This window comes from Pipistrellus kuhlii, unplaced genomic scaffold, assembly GCF_014108245.1.
Source record: "Pipistrellus kuhlii isolate mPipKuh1 unplaced genomic scaffold, mPipKuh1.p scaffold_m20_p_18, whole genome shotgun sequence".
NCBI classification, from domain to species: Eukaryota; Metazoa; Chordata; class Mammalia; order Chiroptera; family Vespertilionidae; genus Pipistrellus; species Pipistrellus kuhlii.
The window spans coordinates 5,395,913-5,413,139 of NW_023425493.1; the positions used below are offsets into that span (position 1 = coordinate 5,395,913).

The 17,227-nt window shown below is 45.8% G+C and overlaps 1 protein-coding gene across 1 annotated transcript; it reads left to right on the forward strand.

Annotated features, from left to right (window-relative positions):
- LAX1 (lymphocyte transmembrane adaptor 1) lies at nucleotides 1-7,988 on the forward strand. Its single transcript, XM_036442115.2, has 5 exons — nucleotides 1-325; nucleotides 3,652-3,761; nucleotides 4,136-4,246; nucleotides 4,761-4,846; nucleotides 6,867-7,988. The coding sequence occupies exons 1-5, from the start codon at nucleotides 222-224 to the stop codon at nucleotides 7,662-7,664; spliced, it is 1,209 nt and encodes a 402-aa protein (XP_036298008.1). The 5' UTR covers nucleotides 1-221; the 3' UTR covers nucleotides 7,665-7,988.
- The last annotated feature ends 9,239 nt before the right edge of the window (nucleotides 7,989-17,227 follow it).

Consider the following 17,227-nt stretch of genomic DNA (forward strand, 5'->3'; position numbering starts at 1 on the left):
GGGGGGGGCGGGTTTGAAAGATTGGAACTTTAAAAAACCAAATGACTTCCTCCTTCCACACACCCCCCACCCCCGCACAGGATTATATGTAAAATACAAACTAATTTTGCCTTTTCTCGTGGGAGTCAGCCACCCGGGAAAAGTGGCCCTTATGCCTGCAGCTGACTTTGATTGGGAGGAGGCTTAGGAGGAGAAGCGGAAGCCAGAGATTCGTGTGGACCATGGATGTCATCACCCCGGCCCTTTCAGAACCCCTTTCAGAACTCGGAGGGGGGACTTCAGAGCCCAGTGTTACTCTGCAGGTAACGCTCAGCAGGCTGGACAGGTGAGTGGCTCAGGGTGGAGAGCTTCCCCCTTCCCCGAATTCCCGAGGGCCCTGGTCTACCCCGGGGGCTTCCACCCGGCAGCTGCCTCCCCTTCCAACCAGGCTCAGGCCCACGGAGACCACCAAACTGGAGGCTCAGAGAAGCTCGCTCTGGGAGGAAACGGGTGGGTGCTGAGAAAATCTGTGATCACGCAGGGTTTTCTGAGCGCGAGCTGCCTGGCCTGGTTGAGTTTCCCACCTCTCCGTGGCTTTGACTGCTGTCCTCAGTCTTTCCTGTCTCAAGTCCCACCTCAAACATGTGGCCCATTTCTGGCCAAGTTAGCTTCTCAAACAAGCACTAGGTCCCACCATGAAAAAAATCAAAAGGCTCCCTTTTCTCAAAGATCCTAAAAACTTGCCATGAATGAAAAAAGTAATCGCAGGTATGATAAACATATGCTTTAGGTCATAAAGTCTCACTGAATTAATGGCAAATCTCAATTGGATGCTCACTCGTTACTTTCCTAACAAAAATAAAGTCCGTCAGCAGCTGGAACTTTAGCAATACTGGTAGGTATAAATTTCAGTGCTGTGATAACAGTACAACACAACAATAATGAGCTTTAAATCTCTGTAGTTTGGGGGGAAATAAAAGCTTTTACCCTGACAAACACATGTCACTTGCAGATGGAGGGGGCCATTGATGGGGAATGAATTCATAACATCAGAACCCTGGACTCCCCACCCCACCCCTGATTTCCGTATTCATCCATTTGTTTATTAATTCGCTCCTTCCTTCATTTAACAAATATTTCTCAGGCCCTTACAGTCCCAGGCACCAGGTGAACACGATAGACAAGTACTTGGCCTCCTGGAGCTTAGGGTCAAGTGGGAGAGTCAAATACTTTTTTTAAAAAACAGACGAACATATAATAATGTCAGTCATAAACCCTCTGAAGGAAAACCAGAGCAGGGTAAGGGGACTGCCGGTGGTATGGTGTGGCCAGGGAAGACCTGTATGAGTAGGTGACCTCTCAGAAGAGACCTGAGTTAAATGAGGGGCTGAGCCATGCGGGCCGGTGGGAGAGAGAGCAGAGGTCTGAGACAGGACCGTGCTTGGCCTGGGCGAGGAGCACAGGGAGTCCTGGCTGGCAGCGTCAGAGGGGAAGTGGGAGGTAATGAGGCCAGGAGGTAGGAAGAGGCCAGAACATAAATGCCATCAAGTCCTCCCGGGAGGTGGGACTGTGGGTGTTATCCTATGTGTGATGGGAAGTCCTGGAGGGTTGCAAGCAGAAGAGGGCTCAACTTGACTTACTGTTGCAACCCGACCACTGGGATAGGGGCTTAATCACAAGGAACAATAACAGCCTGTAATTATTGGAATTGAGAGTCTAGGTCAGTGGTCGGCAAACTCATTAGTCAACAGAGAGGCAAACCGTGGCTCTCGAGCCACATGTGGCTCGGGAGCCGCAGTTTGCTGACCACTGGTTTGGGGGGAGGGGGGTGTAAAGATGGTATGTTGGGCCCTAAGCGATTTGGCTCAGTGGATAGAGCGTCGGCCTGCGGACTCAAGGGTCCCAGGTTTGATTCCGGTCAAGGGCATGTACTTTTGTAACAGGCACATCCCCAATAGGGGGTGTGCAGGAGGCAGTTGATTGATGTTTCTCTCTCGTCGATGTTTCTAACTCTCTCTCCCTTCCTCTATGTAAAAAATCAATAAAGTATATTTTTTTTAAATAAAAATAAAATAAAGATGGTATGTTGGGGCTAAGAGTGAAAGAAAGAAACCCATTAGGAAGGTTATTGCAAAGGTCTGTGTGGAGCACACCGTGGCCTAGGTCGGGTGGAGGCAGAGGAGGAGTGAGAGGTAGCTGCATTTGGAATTGATGCCCAGGGTTGAGCAACAGAATCTGCTGGTTCACTAGGAGTAGGACATGAAAGAAAGAGAGCAGCCAGGGGTGAGTTTGATGGAGCCATTAGATGATGGGAAATACAGAGGAGGAGCAGACGGATGGGGGAGAACGGGAGTTCGGTTTCAGACAGACTTGGTTGAGATAGGTTAGGCAGCCTAGTGGAAATAGCCAGTATAAAGCTAGATAAAACGAGCCTAGAGCCCAAGACAAAAGCCTTCCCTAACAGATGACCTGGTTTCTAATAGGTCAGCTAGCGACTCCTGTAGCCTCAACGGGCTGCTTGCTGTTACAACAGCAACCAGCAGCAGCAGCTCCACCCCATCCCTGCAGGGGAATTGCAGCTGGCGGTTGTGTTGGTTCAATTCCACAGAACAGAGTGTTGCTTGGAGACCAGCTCCACACGTTGATGCTGTGAAGGTTATTCCAGTGCACACAAGCTGGCCCCTGTCACAGAGCCGCTCCCTGTCAGTTGGGTAATCCTTTGCTCCTGGAAAGGCAGAAAGCCCGGGAGCGGCAACAAGGGGACACAAGGACAGAGGAGCTTGCCTTTGCAAGTTTGGAGGCCAATGTGATGCAGTGGGAAGAGTGTGATCTTGGGGCCCAAATGGACCTTGACTCACTTTCCATCTTTGATCCTTCCTATCTGAGTAATCTGTGATATCTTTCTGAGCCTCTATATTTCCCTCTCTTCCTTCCTCTATCAAATCAATAAAAATATTTTTTAAAAAATTAAGGCCCTAATTGGTTTGGCTCAGTGAATACAGCATCAGCCTGCAGACCGAAGGGTCCCAAGTTCAATTCCAGTCAAGGGCATATACCTTAGTTGTGAGCACATCCCCAGTAGAGGGTGTGCAGGAGGCAGCTGATCAATGTTTCTCTCTCATTGATGTTTTTCTCTATCCCTCTCTCTTCCACTCTGTAAGAAATGCAATAAAATTTTTATAAAAAATTAAGTAAAAAATATTACTCGATCCACACTGGGGATCCAGCCTGCAACCTGGGCATGTGCCCTGACCAGGAATCGAACTGTGACTTCCTGGTTCATAGGTCAACACTCAACCACTGGGCCATATCAGCCGGGCAAAACCTCAGGTTTCTTAGTCACAAAGAGAGGTAGGGTTGTTGCAAAGATTAAATAAGTTTCAGGGGACCAGGTGGAGAGGAGCTATGGGGGAGAGGGGAGGAAGGAGAAACAATTATAATAATATGAACAATAAAGATTTATTTTAAAAAAAAATAAGTTTCATATGCAAACCCCTGGCATCCAGTGAGCATTCACATGGGACAGTTCCTTCTGCGTCCACAAGGAGATGACCCTCTCCCACCACACAGCCCACCCAACTCGGCCTTCCTCCGCCGGGCTCCCCTTCCTGAGGGAAGCATCTTCTCCAGCCTCCCTGCCCGGCTGGGGCATGGCACTCCGTTTCCTTGCAGAGATAAGGACCAGAGCAGCAGCATCTTTGCTGGGGTGGCGGGACTCCTTGCCATCCTCCTGGTCATCGCGGTTCTCTGCATCCTGTGGAACTGGAGAGCACGGAAGAAGCGTGAGTCCCCTGCTTGTCCAAAGTTGAGGCACACGAGGGCCAATCATCTAGCCTGGCATTTGAAGCCCGGTTTACTCTCCAGGGGTAAACTCTTTCCACAAGGAGTCCTTATCGGACATCTGGTCCTTGCCTCCCTCGGGGTCCTAGGCTGTGGGTCCAAAAGGCTTAGTGCTGATCGGAGAGATTGGAGATCCGGCTGGAAAGTCACTGCTCTCCTACCCCAGAACCCTGTTTTCTCTCCCTGCTTGTCAATGGAGTCCCTCATCCTTGTAACTCAAATGACATTTGTCAAGTCGGACGGGTATTTTTTATGATGCAGGGGAGGGTGGGCCATCTCATACCCAGGGTCCCCCTTCTGTGTCGTTGCCCTGCAGGGCGGGTTCCTTACCTGCGAGTCACCACGGTGCCCTTGCTAACTCTGCCTCAGTCCAGACAAAGAGCCAAAAATATTTATGACCTCGTGCCCCGGAGGCAAGGAGTGCTAGGTAAGTATTTCCTTGTAATCCATGGAGTCCAGACCTGCACCACGTCTGCCCCCAGAATGCACCTCTCACCACCCGGAAGCAACTTCCTCCAAGCTTCCAGCAGTGGGAAGAGTAGGATCTTTGGGTCTAAACAGACCTTGACTCACATGCTAGGTTTGGGGTGTTGATTCTTCCTGATGTGAAGGTAGCAGAGGACAGATGGGTGTGTTTAGGGATGGGGAAGACCTTCTAAAAAATGAAGACCATGGCCACCAGCATTCCAGGCAGGGAGGGGTCACACCAGGTGCTTCCTTCCCGGCCTCCCGCCCCTGGGCTGGTGTTCTCTGGTGCCCCCCACACTGAGGAGGGCCTCAGGCCTCAGGGTGCATCATCCTTACAGCTCTGACCCTCTCGCCACAGAACACCAGCCCCCAGATCCCAGGCCCCACACAGACCCGCTTCCCCCAGATGCTGGAAGCGTGCAGGCTGACGACAGGACTGGCCTCGGCATCAACTTTGTCCTCTGTCCTTCCAGGGAGACATCAGTCAAGGAGTTTCCGCGTATTCAGTATCGAGAGCCTCCTCTCCAGAAACTCTGACAGCCCTCCCTCCGCACACGTGGTAAGTCACATGGGATGGCCCGGCCCTTGGGAGAAATTGCCTGTCTCTGGCACAAGGACGGAGGAGAAAGGACTCTAGGTCCCAGGTGTTGTGCCCCTGCATACGAACCCTGGCAGCCCTATTGGTAGATCAGGAAGACTAACCTCAGGACCTCCTGCTGCCCAAGGAGGAAAATTCAGAAAAATGAGCAAGTGCTTGGGATTTTCAGGGCATGAGTCCTCCAGGGCCTGATGTTAGAACTGCAATGGGTTGTTTGAACAGACATGATCACATGCTTATTCAAATGAGTGTGGTCCTTTGCAAAGCAATTGTCTCAGGAGGGTCACAGATAGTCCCCATTGCTGTTGGTGCTGAACACAGACTTAAACCCTGCTTTAGGGATTACTTCTGGAGCTCCTTTCAAATTATTTCAATGATCCCCACCAGCAGAAACAGTCATCAATCACTTAGAACCATAGCTAGTTTCAAAAAGTGTTTGACCAAATGGGAGCTAGCCTTGGAGGTTACAAGAAATGTATTACAATCAGTAACAGTAACCCCATGTGGCTTACGCTGTGGCTGAGGGGAGCTCCCGCATGGTGTGGGGCAGAGGCAGGGACAGTGGAGGGACTGATTCGAAAACCAGGATGCCAATTCCCACAGAGAAGTTCTGTTTGCTTGTTGAAGAGTCCGTCTCGTTGGTGTTATGGTCATCTCGAGTAAATGCAGTCTTGCTGCTGATGGTGTTCCTGTCGGTACCCAGCCTCTCTTTACCCTGCGGCTGCCTCCTTGTCACTGCCTGTGCTCCCTCCTCCTCCTGCAAGGCCCATGCTGGACTCCCTTGACAGGGCAGGGAGGAGAAAACGCCATTGCCAAAGCTAGTTCCAGGGCATGGGTGGGTCCTGGCAGGATTCTGCATCCAGAGCTTAGACCCCAAACTGACTTCAGCCCACACATATGGTCAGCTTGGGCTCTGTAGTGTTTGAAGAACATTTAAGCCAGTTGCCAACATTTAAAAATCTAAAAGATCTCACATGCAAGCCCAGATGTCCAGCTTTTCTCGAAAACTCGGAAGTTCTGGAAACATCAGACCAGCATTCCTAAATGGCCATAATCAGCTGAGTTTGTGCCAGCTACCCCTTAAACCCCTTTGGTAATAATGGCAAGCATTCTAGTGTCTTCTGTGTGCCAGGAGCAATTCTAAACACGTCACATGTAGCAACCCATTTACTTCTCACAGAAACCTTATAATACACACTGAGTGGCCAGATTATTATGATCTCTGAACGCATAATAATCTGGCCACTCAGTGTGTGTGTGTGTGTGTGTGTGTGTGTGTGTGTGTGTGTGTGTGAAGCCTGGTGCATGAATTTATGCATGGGTGGGGTCTGGCCAGCCTGGCCAAAGGGAGGGGACATGGGTGGTTGGCCAGCCTGCCTGCTCATCAAACTCCTGGTTGAGGGGACAATTTGCATATTAGCCTTTTATTATATAGGATATACACAGTTGATTATGTGTTCAGAGATCATAATAATCTGGCCACTCAGTGTAGATACTATAGTCATCCCCACTTTATTACTTAGGAAAGTAAGGCATAAAGAGAGGAGGTAACTTGCTCAAGTGGGGCTAGCCTTTCAGGTTGCAAGGAGAGTATGCTGAGGGGTGAGGCTAGGGTCTGCACCCTCAGTCTGAGCCTGTCTCCACCTTTAGCCACTAGGCTATATTGCCCCTCAATGTACCCTGAGCTGGCAGGCTCTGTCCCGTTTATAGTATTTCCTCCACTCCCCATCGAACCCCCACGTTGTGGCCAAAGTACAGTTACTGTTTATCGTCACATTGCATTGTTGCTTTCCCTAAGCTCAGCCCGTTTTGCTCATGCCTACCTAGCATCCAACATCTCTGTATCTGATTCAGAACTGTTCTCTGAGGTGGAGAACGGGGTGCAGGAACGATCTGGTAAGAGTACCGGGTGGGGAAGAGGAAAGACTTCGTCCCCGTCTCTGCTTCCGTCCTGTCACTGGCTTTCTCTTTTTGCGCGCAGACCTCCTGGGCCGGCCATGCCCTCCAGGTGCACGGAGCCCAGGCTCACTCCGTAGGTATCTATGACAACACCGCGGGGCCCCGGATGTATGAGAACCTCACTCCCTCCGTGCACTCCGTCAACGTCAGAGCAGCTGGAGACCACCCGAGCATTTCCTCAGAGGACTCCCGGGACTATGTCAATGTCCCCCCGGCAGCGGAGATTGATGAGAGGCTGGCTTCTACCCACCACCCCCCTGGGCACCGCTTTGTCCTCCCAGGTGCTCAGGAGCTGGGATTTACTGAGGAAAGAGACGAGGGCTGTGCCCATGCCAATGACTACGCCTGGTTTTTGCCTCCAGGAACTGAGAGCAATGACCCACTCAGAGATGAGGAAGGATCTTCTCAGACCTCAAATGACTATGTCAACACGGCAGAGTTGGACCTGGGGGCCACCCAGGGGACGCAGCCCTGGATGCCCTCTCGGTGCTGCCGAGATTATGAAAATGTCCTTCCAGCAGATCCCAATAGAAGCCAGCAGTCGGTGGGAGAAGGGACAGCCTCACACACAAACCATGTGGAGGGCAGGGCAGGGGGTATAGAGACTCCTGTCCACCTTGTCATGCCATCAGGGAGGTTCCTGGCTTCTGGGGATTATGGGACCTATCAGCCATCTGCACAGAGTGAGAGCAGGCAGATGGAACGTGGAGGAGAGATGTCAAACGAGGGCTCCAATGATGATGACGTTGTGCTGGCTGCCACATCAGGGGGCAGCGATGCTGAGCAGGAACAAGACACGTGGCTCTTCCTGAGGAATTAAAGCCTCGTCACCCAGCTGGAAAGCCACATGTACTAGTCTCTCCTGCCACGTCCAAGTGAAGATCCTTGACCATCCTGCATTTCAGTGGATTTATCTGGTTAGACTACAAAGAGGCTGAGATGCATGGGGATCTAAGAGGTTTACAGAAGCAGAGGTTTGGGAAAGCCAGAAAGAAATTCTTTTCAAACAGGCCATGATCTCTCATATCAACTTAAGGATGTTTCCTAAACTGCCTTTTAGGACTATTAGGAGATTTAAAAATAAACAAATAAAAAAAAAAAGAGAGTACTTTAGTGCACAGTGGAAATATAAAGTAGTCTAAAATCATTACCTTCGTGCCCAGCTGGTTTGGCTCAGTGGATAGATCGTCAGGCTGGGGTCTGAAAGGTCCTACGTTCGAATCTACTCAAGGGTACATGCCTGGGTTTCCTGCTCAATTCCCAGTAGGGGGCAGTTGATCAATGATTCTCTCTCTTTGTTTCTATCTCTTTGTTTCTATCTTTCTCTCCCTTCCTCTTTGAAATCAATAGAAATGTATTTTTAAAATAAAATCATTACTTTTGCTAATACCAGCAGACTGCAAAGCAAAAATTCAGACTATTTTGTAAAATGAGCAGGGGCCAACAGGGAGGGAGAAGCCAGAGTAGGAGTAGGGGACCGTTTCCACTTTAAAATGAGGATGGACAACCAATGCTGGAGATGTAGGATGACAGGAACTCTTACTCACTGCTGATGGGATTGCAAAGCATAACATTCATTTTGGAAAACTATTTGGCAATTTCTTATAAACTACTTCTGTGACCCAGCCTTTCCACTATTAGATATTTACCCAAGTGAATTGAAAACTTGTGTTCAGCCTGGCCAGTGTGGCTCAGAGGTTGAGCATCAGACCAATGAACCAGGAGGTCACAGTTTGATTCTCAGACAGGGAACATATCCCAGTTATGGGCTCGATCCCCAGTTGGGGGCATGTAGGAAGCAGCCAATCAATGTTTCTATCTCTCTATCTCTCCCCCTTCCTCTCTTAAAATCAATAAAATAAAAAATAAAAAAATAAAAACTTTTAAATAAAAAATAAAGCTTGTGCCAAGACCGGTTTGGCTCAATGGACAGAGCGTCGGCTTGGGGACTGAAGGGACCCGGGTTCGATTCGGTCAAGGGCATGTACCTTGGTTGTGGGCATATCCCCAGTAGGGGTGTGTAAGAGGCAGCTGATCGATGACTCTCTCTCATTGATGTTTCTAACTCTCTATCTCTCTCACTTCCTCTCTGTACAAAATCAATAAAATATATTTAAAAAAATAAAATAAAATAAAAAATAAAGCTTGTGTTCACACACACACACACAAAACAAAAACAAAAACAAAAACAAAAACAAAAAAAACACATACATAACTGTTTACAGCAGCTTTATTCCCATTTGCCCCAAACTAGAAATAACCCAGGTATCCCGAAACAAGTGAATGGATAAATTGTGGTTCACCAAACAGAAGCTCTTTGAATACTGCCCTTATGGGCATTATAGAGACTTTATTACATAAGCATGATTAATTAAATCATTGGCTATTGGCAATAGATTGGACATCTAGCCCCTCTTTCCTCCCTGGAGTTCAGGGCGGGTGGGACTAAAAGTTGCAACCCTCTAATCACATGGTTGGTTCTCTGACAATTGCTCCCTTCTTTAGGTGTGATCCAAAAGTCACTATTAAGGCCTGGCTAGTTTGGTTCAGTGGTTAGAACATTAGCCTTTGGACTGATGGGTCCCAAGTTCAATTCCAGTGAAGGGCACATACCATGGTTGCAGGTTCAATTCCTGGGCCCCCATCAGTGTGTGTGTGTAGGAGGCAACCAATCAATGTGTCTCTCTTATATCAATGTTCCACTCTCTCCCAGTTCTCTAAAAATCAATGCAGAAATATCCTCTGGTGAGAATTAACAACAACAAAAAATCAAGTTACTTTAACATAACAAAAGGTGCCTTTGTCATTCTCATCGCTTAGACAATTCCAAGTATTTTAGGAGCAAACTCCAAATATATACTTATTATAAATCACAGTGTCACATGAGTAAAAACTGATATTTTGTGCAGTCTTTCCACTGTTTTGGTAAGAATAAAATACAATTAATACAATTCATTTGTGTCATTCATGGTAGTTATAGTCTAGAAAGTCACAATAAACACTAAATTAATGAACACACTGACCCACACTGCTCCTAAGGTTCGTCTGAACTTCGGGTCACGTTTTCATTAACTGATCAATACATAACCTTGTTTTATGTGTAGTTTCTGTTTAAAGACACCTTATTTAACATCCATGGTGAACTCATTAGCATTGGCACTCACTATATTATAATACCTGCCTGAATGAGGCTTAGTTAGCACATTCTCTCCACCCTTATTGCCCTTTGAACACTAGACAGCACTTCAGCCCTACATTTGGAGATCATCTGAAACAATGAAATTACCAACAAAAAGCACAAAAATGGAGGCGGGAGGGAACTGCCACTAAATAGACTGCAAAAAAAAGAAAAGAAAAGAAAAAAAAAAGATACTTGTTAACAGTTGGAAAGCTGAAATGAGAAAGCAGAATTTTTCCCTGTTCAGTCTCAGGTGCGGGAACGTGCATGTGCCCATTGGAAATGTTCCCGCTCTGCACCTGGGCGTGTCCCTGAATGACCAAAAGTGCTCAGAGTATTGATCTTGAGGTTACAAAATGAATTTTAGCAAGTAGGTAAATTTGCAAACACAAGAATCTACAAATAATAAGGATCGACTGTATGAATGTACCCGCTACAAAATAAATATTGTGTCGTTTTGGTGGTTCTACATATGAGTTAAATGCTGATATATATTTGCATCTAAACTGGCATTGTGCAAGATAAAGATGAATGGTAAAATGCATGTTGATAAATTAAAATTCTAACTGTTCTGTATTTAGAATGGCATTAAATAGTAAGGGATGCCATGAGACATTAAGAAGAAAGGGAAAAGCTTTTATCCTGGATACTAATCACACTGCAAAGACTTTGTTACCTTGTAAGGTAACATATTCACAGGTTCCAGGGATTAAGACATGAAGATACGCGGAAGGGGGGGTGGCGTTATTTTGTCTCCCACAAATATATAACAGATTGCTACCTCTGATGATAGTTGACTCAAGCTTGTATCAGAGGAGTGGCGCTCAGAGGGGCCAATCGAAAGCTCACGTCTAGTCACCCCGGCAACAGCTCCTCCCACTCCCCACCCACAGGAAATAGGTCCCGGCATCCCACCGCCCGGGATGGGCAAACTGAGAGCCCGTGAGTTTCGGGCCCGTTTGGACTTTCACACTCAGAGAGGACAGCAAAGGCGGCAGCAACGGAACCTGCCACGCCGTGGTCTAGGCATCCAGGTTTGGCAGGATCCTGGCAACTTTACTATAATGCAATGGCTTGGATGCGAAGCCACTAGAACACCTATGAGGACGCCGGGGAGTCTTATTTATTTTCTTCTTTTTTTAAAAAAACAAACATATTCTATTGATTTCTTTTATAGAGAGGAAGAGAGAAGCTTGAATGCGTATCCACAAGAACGCCTATGGGGACGCCTGGGAGTCTTATTTATTTTCTTCTTTTTAAAAAAAATATATATATTCTATTGATTTTTTATAGAGAGGAAGAGAGAGAGATAGAGAGTTAGAAACGTCGAGGAGAAAGAATCATCCATCAACCGCCTCTTGCACACACCCCCACTGGATACATGCCCTCCACCGGAATCGAACCCAGGTCCTTTCAGTCCACAGGCCGATGCTCTATCTTGGCTCAGTGGATAGAGCGCTCGTGCGGAGAAAGGTGGGCCTCCTCGGCCCTCTGTGACCATCACTTGGCCTCCCAGGACTCCCGCTGAGGCTGTTCCCATCCTCCGAGGTCTGGGCAGCATCCTCAGGACCGCACAGGCGGAGGCCGCGCTGGGACCCCAGAGGAGGAGGGAGACCGGCTCCGGATGATGGGGTGGAGGACGGCCTGAGCCACCCGGAGGTCACGGAAGAGCTTCGCCTGTGTTTTGCGGAGCCCGAGAGGCACAGGGAAGAGCCGCGGTGGCGGCGGCGGCTGGACGCGCAGCGCCAGGAGGACCACGTGAAGCCGACCGTGACCTGGGTTACCGGACGCGCCGCCCCAAGATGGACCTCCTCCATCCGAGAGCCTCCGAGAGCCCCCGCGAGCCGCGCCGGGCCCGGAGGAAGCGCTTGTCCTGGGGCTGCGCCGCCGAGATCCCGGCCGTGGAGGCAGCCGTGCAGCCGAGCTCTGACAAGCACTTTGCCGGAAAGCTGCGCCAATACTGGCCGGTCTTTCGCTGCGGTGCTGAGTCCTGGGTTCCCAGCTATCATGCCCTTCCTCTGAGATTTGCTCCTTCATCTGCTTCTATGCATTTTCTCAGGGAAAGGGGACTTTGTCCTGAGAAATCAGCATGTTCACCAGAGTGCCAGTGGGCTGGGGTGGGGAGGGGGCGGTAATGTATCGATAATATGTCAGCCTTTTTTATGCAGCAGGGTGTGCACTGTTGCCTGCCTGAGAGATTTTCCTTTGACATAAAGTGATCATTTCATATGCATTTAAAAAAAATCAAATTAGTAAAAAGATATGTGCACACACAGGCACACACAAACATCTGGGTTTCAAAAGAAGAAGAATGCTGCTAGGCCTGACACATTTGCTGTTTTCCTGGTACACTGATTTAGATTGCGTACCAGATACGGTATTAATTTAAGGGAGTCCCAGCAAACATCAAAGTAGAACACAGAGCCGAAATCGGTTTGGTTCAGTGGCTAGAGCTACAGCCTGCGGACTGAAGGGTCCCAGGTTAGATTCTGGTCAAGGGCATGTACCTTGGTTGCAGGCACATCCCAGTAGGGGGTGTGCAGAAGGCAGCTGATCGATGTTTCTCTCTCATCAATGTTTCTAACTCTCTATCCCTCTCCATTCCTCTCTGTAAAAAGTCAATAAAAAATATATTTTTTAAATATAGTCTTATAGGAGATCCCTTGTAGGTAACTAACTGCTTTTCTCTTGCTGCTTTTAAGATTCTCTCTTTGTCTTTAACCATTGGCATTTTAATTATCATGTGTCTTGGTATGGGTTCATCTTGTTTGGGATGAACCCATATCTGTACTTCCTGGACTTGTATGTCTATTTCCTTCACCAAATTAGGGAAGTTTTCTGTCATTTTTTCAAATAGGTTTTCAATTTCTTGCTCTCTCTTTTCGCCTTCCAACAGCCCCATGATGTGAATATTGGTATGCATGAAATTGTCCCAGAGGCTCCTTAAACTATCCTCATTTTTTTTTAATTTTTTTTTTTTCTATTCTGATTGGGTGTTTTCTGCTTCCTTATCTTTCAAACCTCTGATTGGATCCTCTGCTTCACCTACTTCATTGTTGATTCCATGTAATATATTCTTCTTTCCATTTCATGTATCTTCCATTTCTAACTGGTTCCTTTTTATGTTACCTAGTTCTGATTTTATGTTCCCTATCTCTGTTGAAGTTCTCACTAAGCTAATCTACTCTTCCCCTAAGTTCATTGAGCATCTTTATAAGCAGTGTTTTGAGCTCTTTATCTAGTAGATTGCTTGTCTCCATTTTGTTTAGTTCTTTCTCTGGAGTTCTGCTGTGTTCTTTCATTTGGGTCATGTTTCTTTGTCTCCTCATTTGGCAGCCTCCCTATGTTTGTTTCTGTGTATTAGGTAGGGCTTCTAGAAGGCTTGATAGAGTGGCCTTATGAAGTAAGTGTTCTGTAGGGCACAGTGGCACAGCCTTCCTGATTACCCAAGCTAGGCACTCAAGGTGCATACTGCCATGTGGGCTGTGTACACCCTCTGGTTGTAGTTGAACCTTTATTGCTGTTGGTACATCAATGGGAGGTATTTACCCTCAGGCCGATCAGCTACAAGGACTGGCTAAGATAGAATTTTGTCCTTGAACCATGGAAGGAATAGTTTAAAGAAATAGAATATGGTGAATAAGGGCCAATGATTGCATCGTGATTTGGAGTTGGGCAGATCTGGGTGTGAATCCTGACTTTGCCACTTACAACAATGACATCTTAGACACATCACTAGAACTTTGTAATAATTTCTAAAAAGAGATCAATAATATTATCTAATAGTGTTATTGTAAGGATTCCATTGGATATTTTATTATGTGCCAGCACAAAAACCTGGCACATACCCGTAATAAAGTATCAATAAATGCTTGTTAATAAGAGGGAAATATGTGCTAAAAAGAATCCATCTAACTTAAAACTAATGCATCTACTAACATAATTTTAGAGAAGCCATGAGATATAATTCCAAATGAAATATATTGAAGAGTTCCTGAGAGGTGGGAAAATAGTCAAGGAACTTGGCAATGAAGGTAAGTTGGGAAATTAGATGTGCCAGAGGGAAATAAGAAATTGAGGGTAATGCTCCCCCACCCAACTTTTTTAAAAAATCAATTATGTTACCAGGCTTTGGGAAATAATCTGAGAGAAAGTTAAAACTACAAGAGACAAAGGAGATAATGGGTAGATCAAGAAGGGACCACTCTTTGCTGTTTCCATTGACTCTTCACTATGGTCACTCCTGCCCATCACTACCTCTAGTTCAGCCTTTCTGAAACAACTTTGCAAATATCACATCCTCTACTTTTTCTGTTTCAAAACCTTCAATAGGAATTCCTTAGTCCCTAGAACATTATTCGAATGCCTTCCCAATATTCAAGGCCCTCCACAATCTTGCTCCAACCTACTTTTACAAAGTTTACTCTTTCCATAAACTGTGGACTTTTCTGTCATTGAATTTCTCTCCTTACTAGGTTAGGGGCCTCCCTAACATAGCTTCTTTCCTTGTCTTCACCTACCCTTCCACCTCTGTCCTACTTAATGTCAGTTTAAGTCTCCCTCCCTTCAAAAAGCATTTCCTGAAACTGTGCTTACCAATGACTGCCTCTTCCTTTCTAACTCTCCTGGACCTAAAGTGTAAGTTATAAACCAGCCTATAAAGTGAATTTTTTTTTTTTACTTTGTTTTGAGTGAGCTTCCAAATGTACAAATCAGAAATTTTCACATTTAAAAAACTGAATTTCGCCGAAGCCGGTTTGGCTCAGTGGTAGAGTGTCGGTCTGCGGACTGAAAGGTCCCAGGTTCCATTCCGGTCAAGGACACGTGCCTTGGTTGCGGGCACATCCCCGGTAGGGGGTGTGCAAGAGGCAGCTGGTCGATGTTTCTCTTTCATCAACATTTCTAGCTCTCTATCTCTCTCCCTTCCTCTCTGTAAAAAATCAATAAAATATATTTTTTTAAAAACTGAATTTCCAGCTTCTCTTGGAAAATTGGAAATATATTAACACTGGTTCTATATTCCCTCCTGCCAAGAATGAGTTGAAGTTGAATGGTAACAGCTGGCTCTTTTAAGCTAGGGCATGCACTCAAGTTTTATTCTTATACCTGGCTCACCATACTTACCATGTATACAGGTGCCTGGCTTGTGTAAGCATTTGTTAGTAACGCCAGGTCCAAACTATGGATGAACACTTGGTGTACACTAGCTGATAGTTATTTATCTTTATATTTATCATGTCTTCCAGAAAAGTTCCACATATCATACCTACTTGGGATCCCCACAATGCCTAGCAACAATACCTAAACATAAGAGACTACTTAGTGTCAGGTAAATGATGATGTTGATAATGAAAACTTAGTTTGCCTTTTCTTAACTAACCCACCACCTAACAAAACTACAGTTTTGTATGAGGAAATTAAACAGCCTAAGAAAGCATTGACAGTAGAGAGGCAGTACTAGGAAGGTTGACTTGAGAGATAGCAGCTAGATTAAGAAGTTTGAAATTTATCCATTGTGGTTAGTAGGTATTTGTGTCTCTCATCCCAAGCTTCTTGCTGGAAGAATCTGTTGGTCTCTATTTCCTCACTCATGTAGGACAGCTGAGACCAAAGGGCAGAAAGAAGAAGTGAAAGGATGATGGATAGTGGTAATGGACACTAAGTTGGAGGATGAACTATTTGTATGGAAGTTATTTTTCACTCTGTTTTCTAATGTGAAAAGGTACAAACTGAGGCTACTCCAAACCTGTGGGATCCACAGAGTTGACTAGAGTTTCAGGGAGAAGGATAGGTCAGGATTGGAATCCAGATCATATGACTCCACAGTCAGTCAACACGAAGAGAGGCGGATTTACCATGAAGCTAATGGAGCTTAACTTCTAGGGCCCGTTTCTTATAGAAGCCTTCTTTGATACTCTGGGTAGGACTACTCTAGTAATGTGTTCATGTGGTCATAAAATTTGCAAAAGTAAGGTCTTTTAATAGAAAATGCTTAAAAGACATGTGTTTTCTTATTTGTTTTGTATTGTTTTTTCACACAGATTCTAATAACTTCCCTTTGTTGGGCATTTTAAAAAATATATATATTGTATTTTATTGATTTTTTACAGAGAGGAAGGGAGAGAGATAGAGAGTTAGAAACATTGATGAGAGAGAAACATTGATTAGCTGCCTTCTGCACAACCCCCACTGGGGATGTGCCTGAAACCAAGGTACTGCCCTTGACCAGAATCAAACCTGGGACCTTTCAGTCCGCAGGCTGATGCTCTATCCACTGAGCCAAATCGGTTTTGGCTGTTGGGTATTTTTGAGATCTGGCTAAGAGAAAGATGAGTTGGGGTACAATTATTTTGGGTTTTATTTATGTGATTTACAGTCATTTTTATGAGAGTTGCTATTGCTAGATATGCAAGGATAAAAATGGCTTTCAAAAATACCCCTGTTACCTACTGGGTGGACTCATCTGGCATTATGACCCAAAGCTGTAGGGCCAGAGGTCATACCTTGATATAAGTGGCATGTAGATTGTGGAGCTTGCTTATTAGGTCTGGTTGACATGGCAACCACAGAGTATTAAGGCTCTGAGTCTAGGATTGTAACGTGATTTCTTACTTTGGAAGAAGATAAAAGCCCGAGCCTGAGGAGACTCAGGGCCCAGTTGTGGGCTGGCTGGACTCCTTCACCAAGTTGGTATCTGGCAGAAGCAGCCCAGGAGGAAATAAAAGGTGCCTGAATCCCATCTGCTTTACCATCAAGTGTATCCTTTCTTAGTAGCATAACTGTGTCCTCTGGAGTTCAGTAAATGTAGCCACCTAAGCAAGTTCTGCTGAACTTCTAACCCAGGAAGCATTTTAGGCACCTAATTTACCAGTAATATATTTAAGTATATTTTAAGACTATAAAAAAAGAGAAAATATATGCTAAATTAATGAGATTATTTCTCAGGAATGAGATTAATAGACTTAAACTTTCTAATCCATTTATCTGTATTATTTACATTTTACAAAACACACTCATATGTATTACTTTTATAACTGGAGGAAAAAAGGTAAAAACATCCAAATGGGAAAATACAAGCTAATGTCAATAATTGAGGAGGCCAAAGCTGATGTTCTTCCTTCTCCCCAAACCCTCATGAGCTTTTTAGGGATTATGACATGTTTTTCCAATACAAAAAAATTATTTTTTATTAGAAAAAACAAACA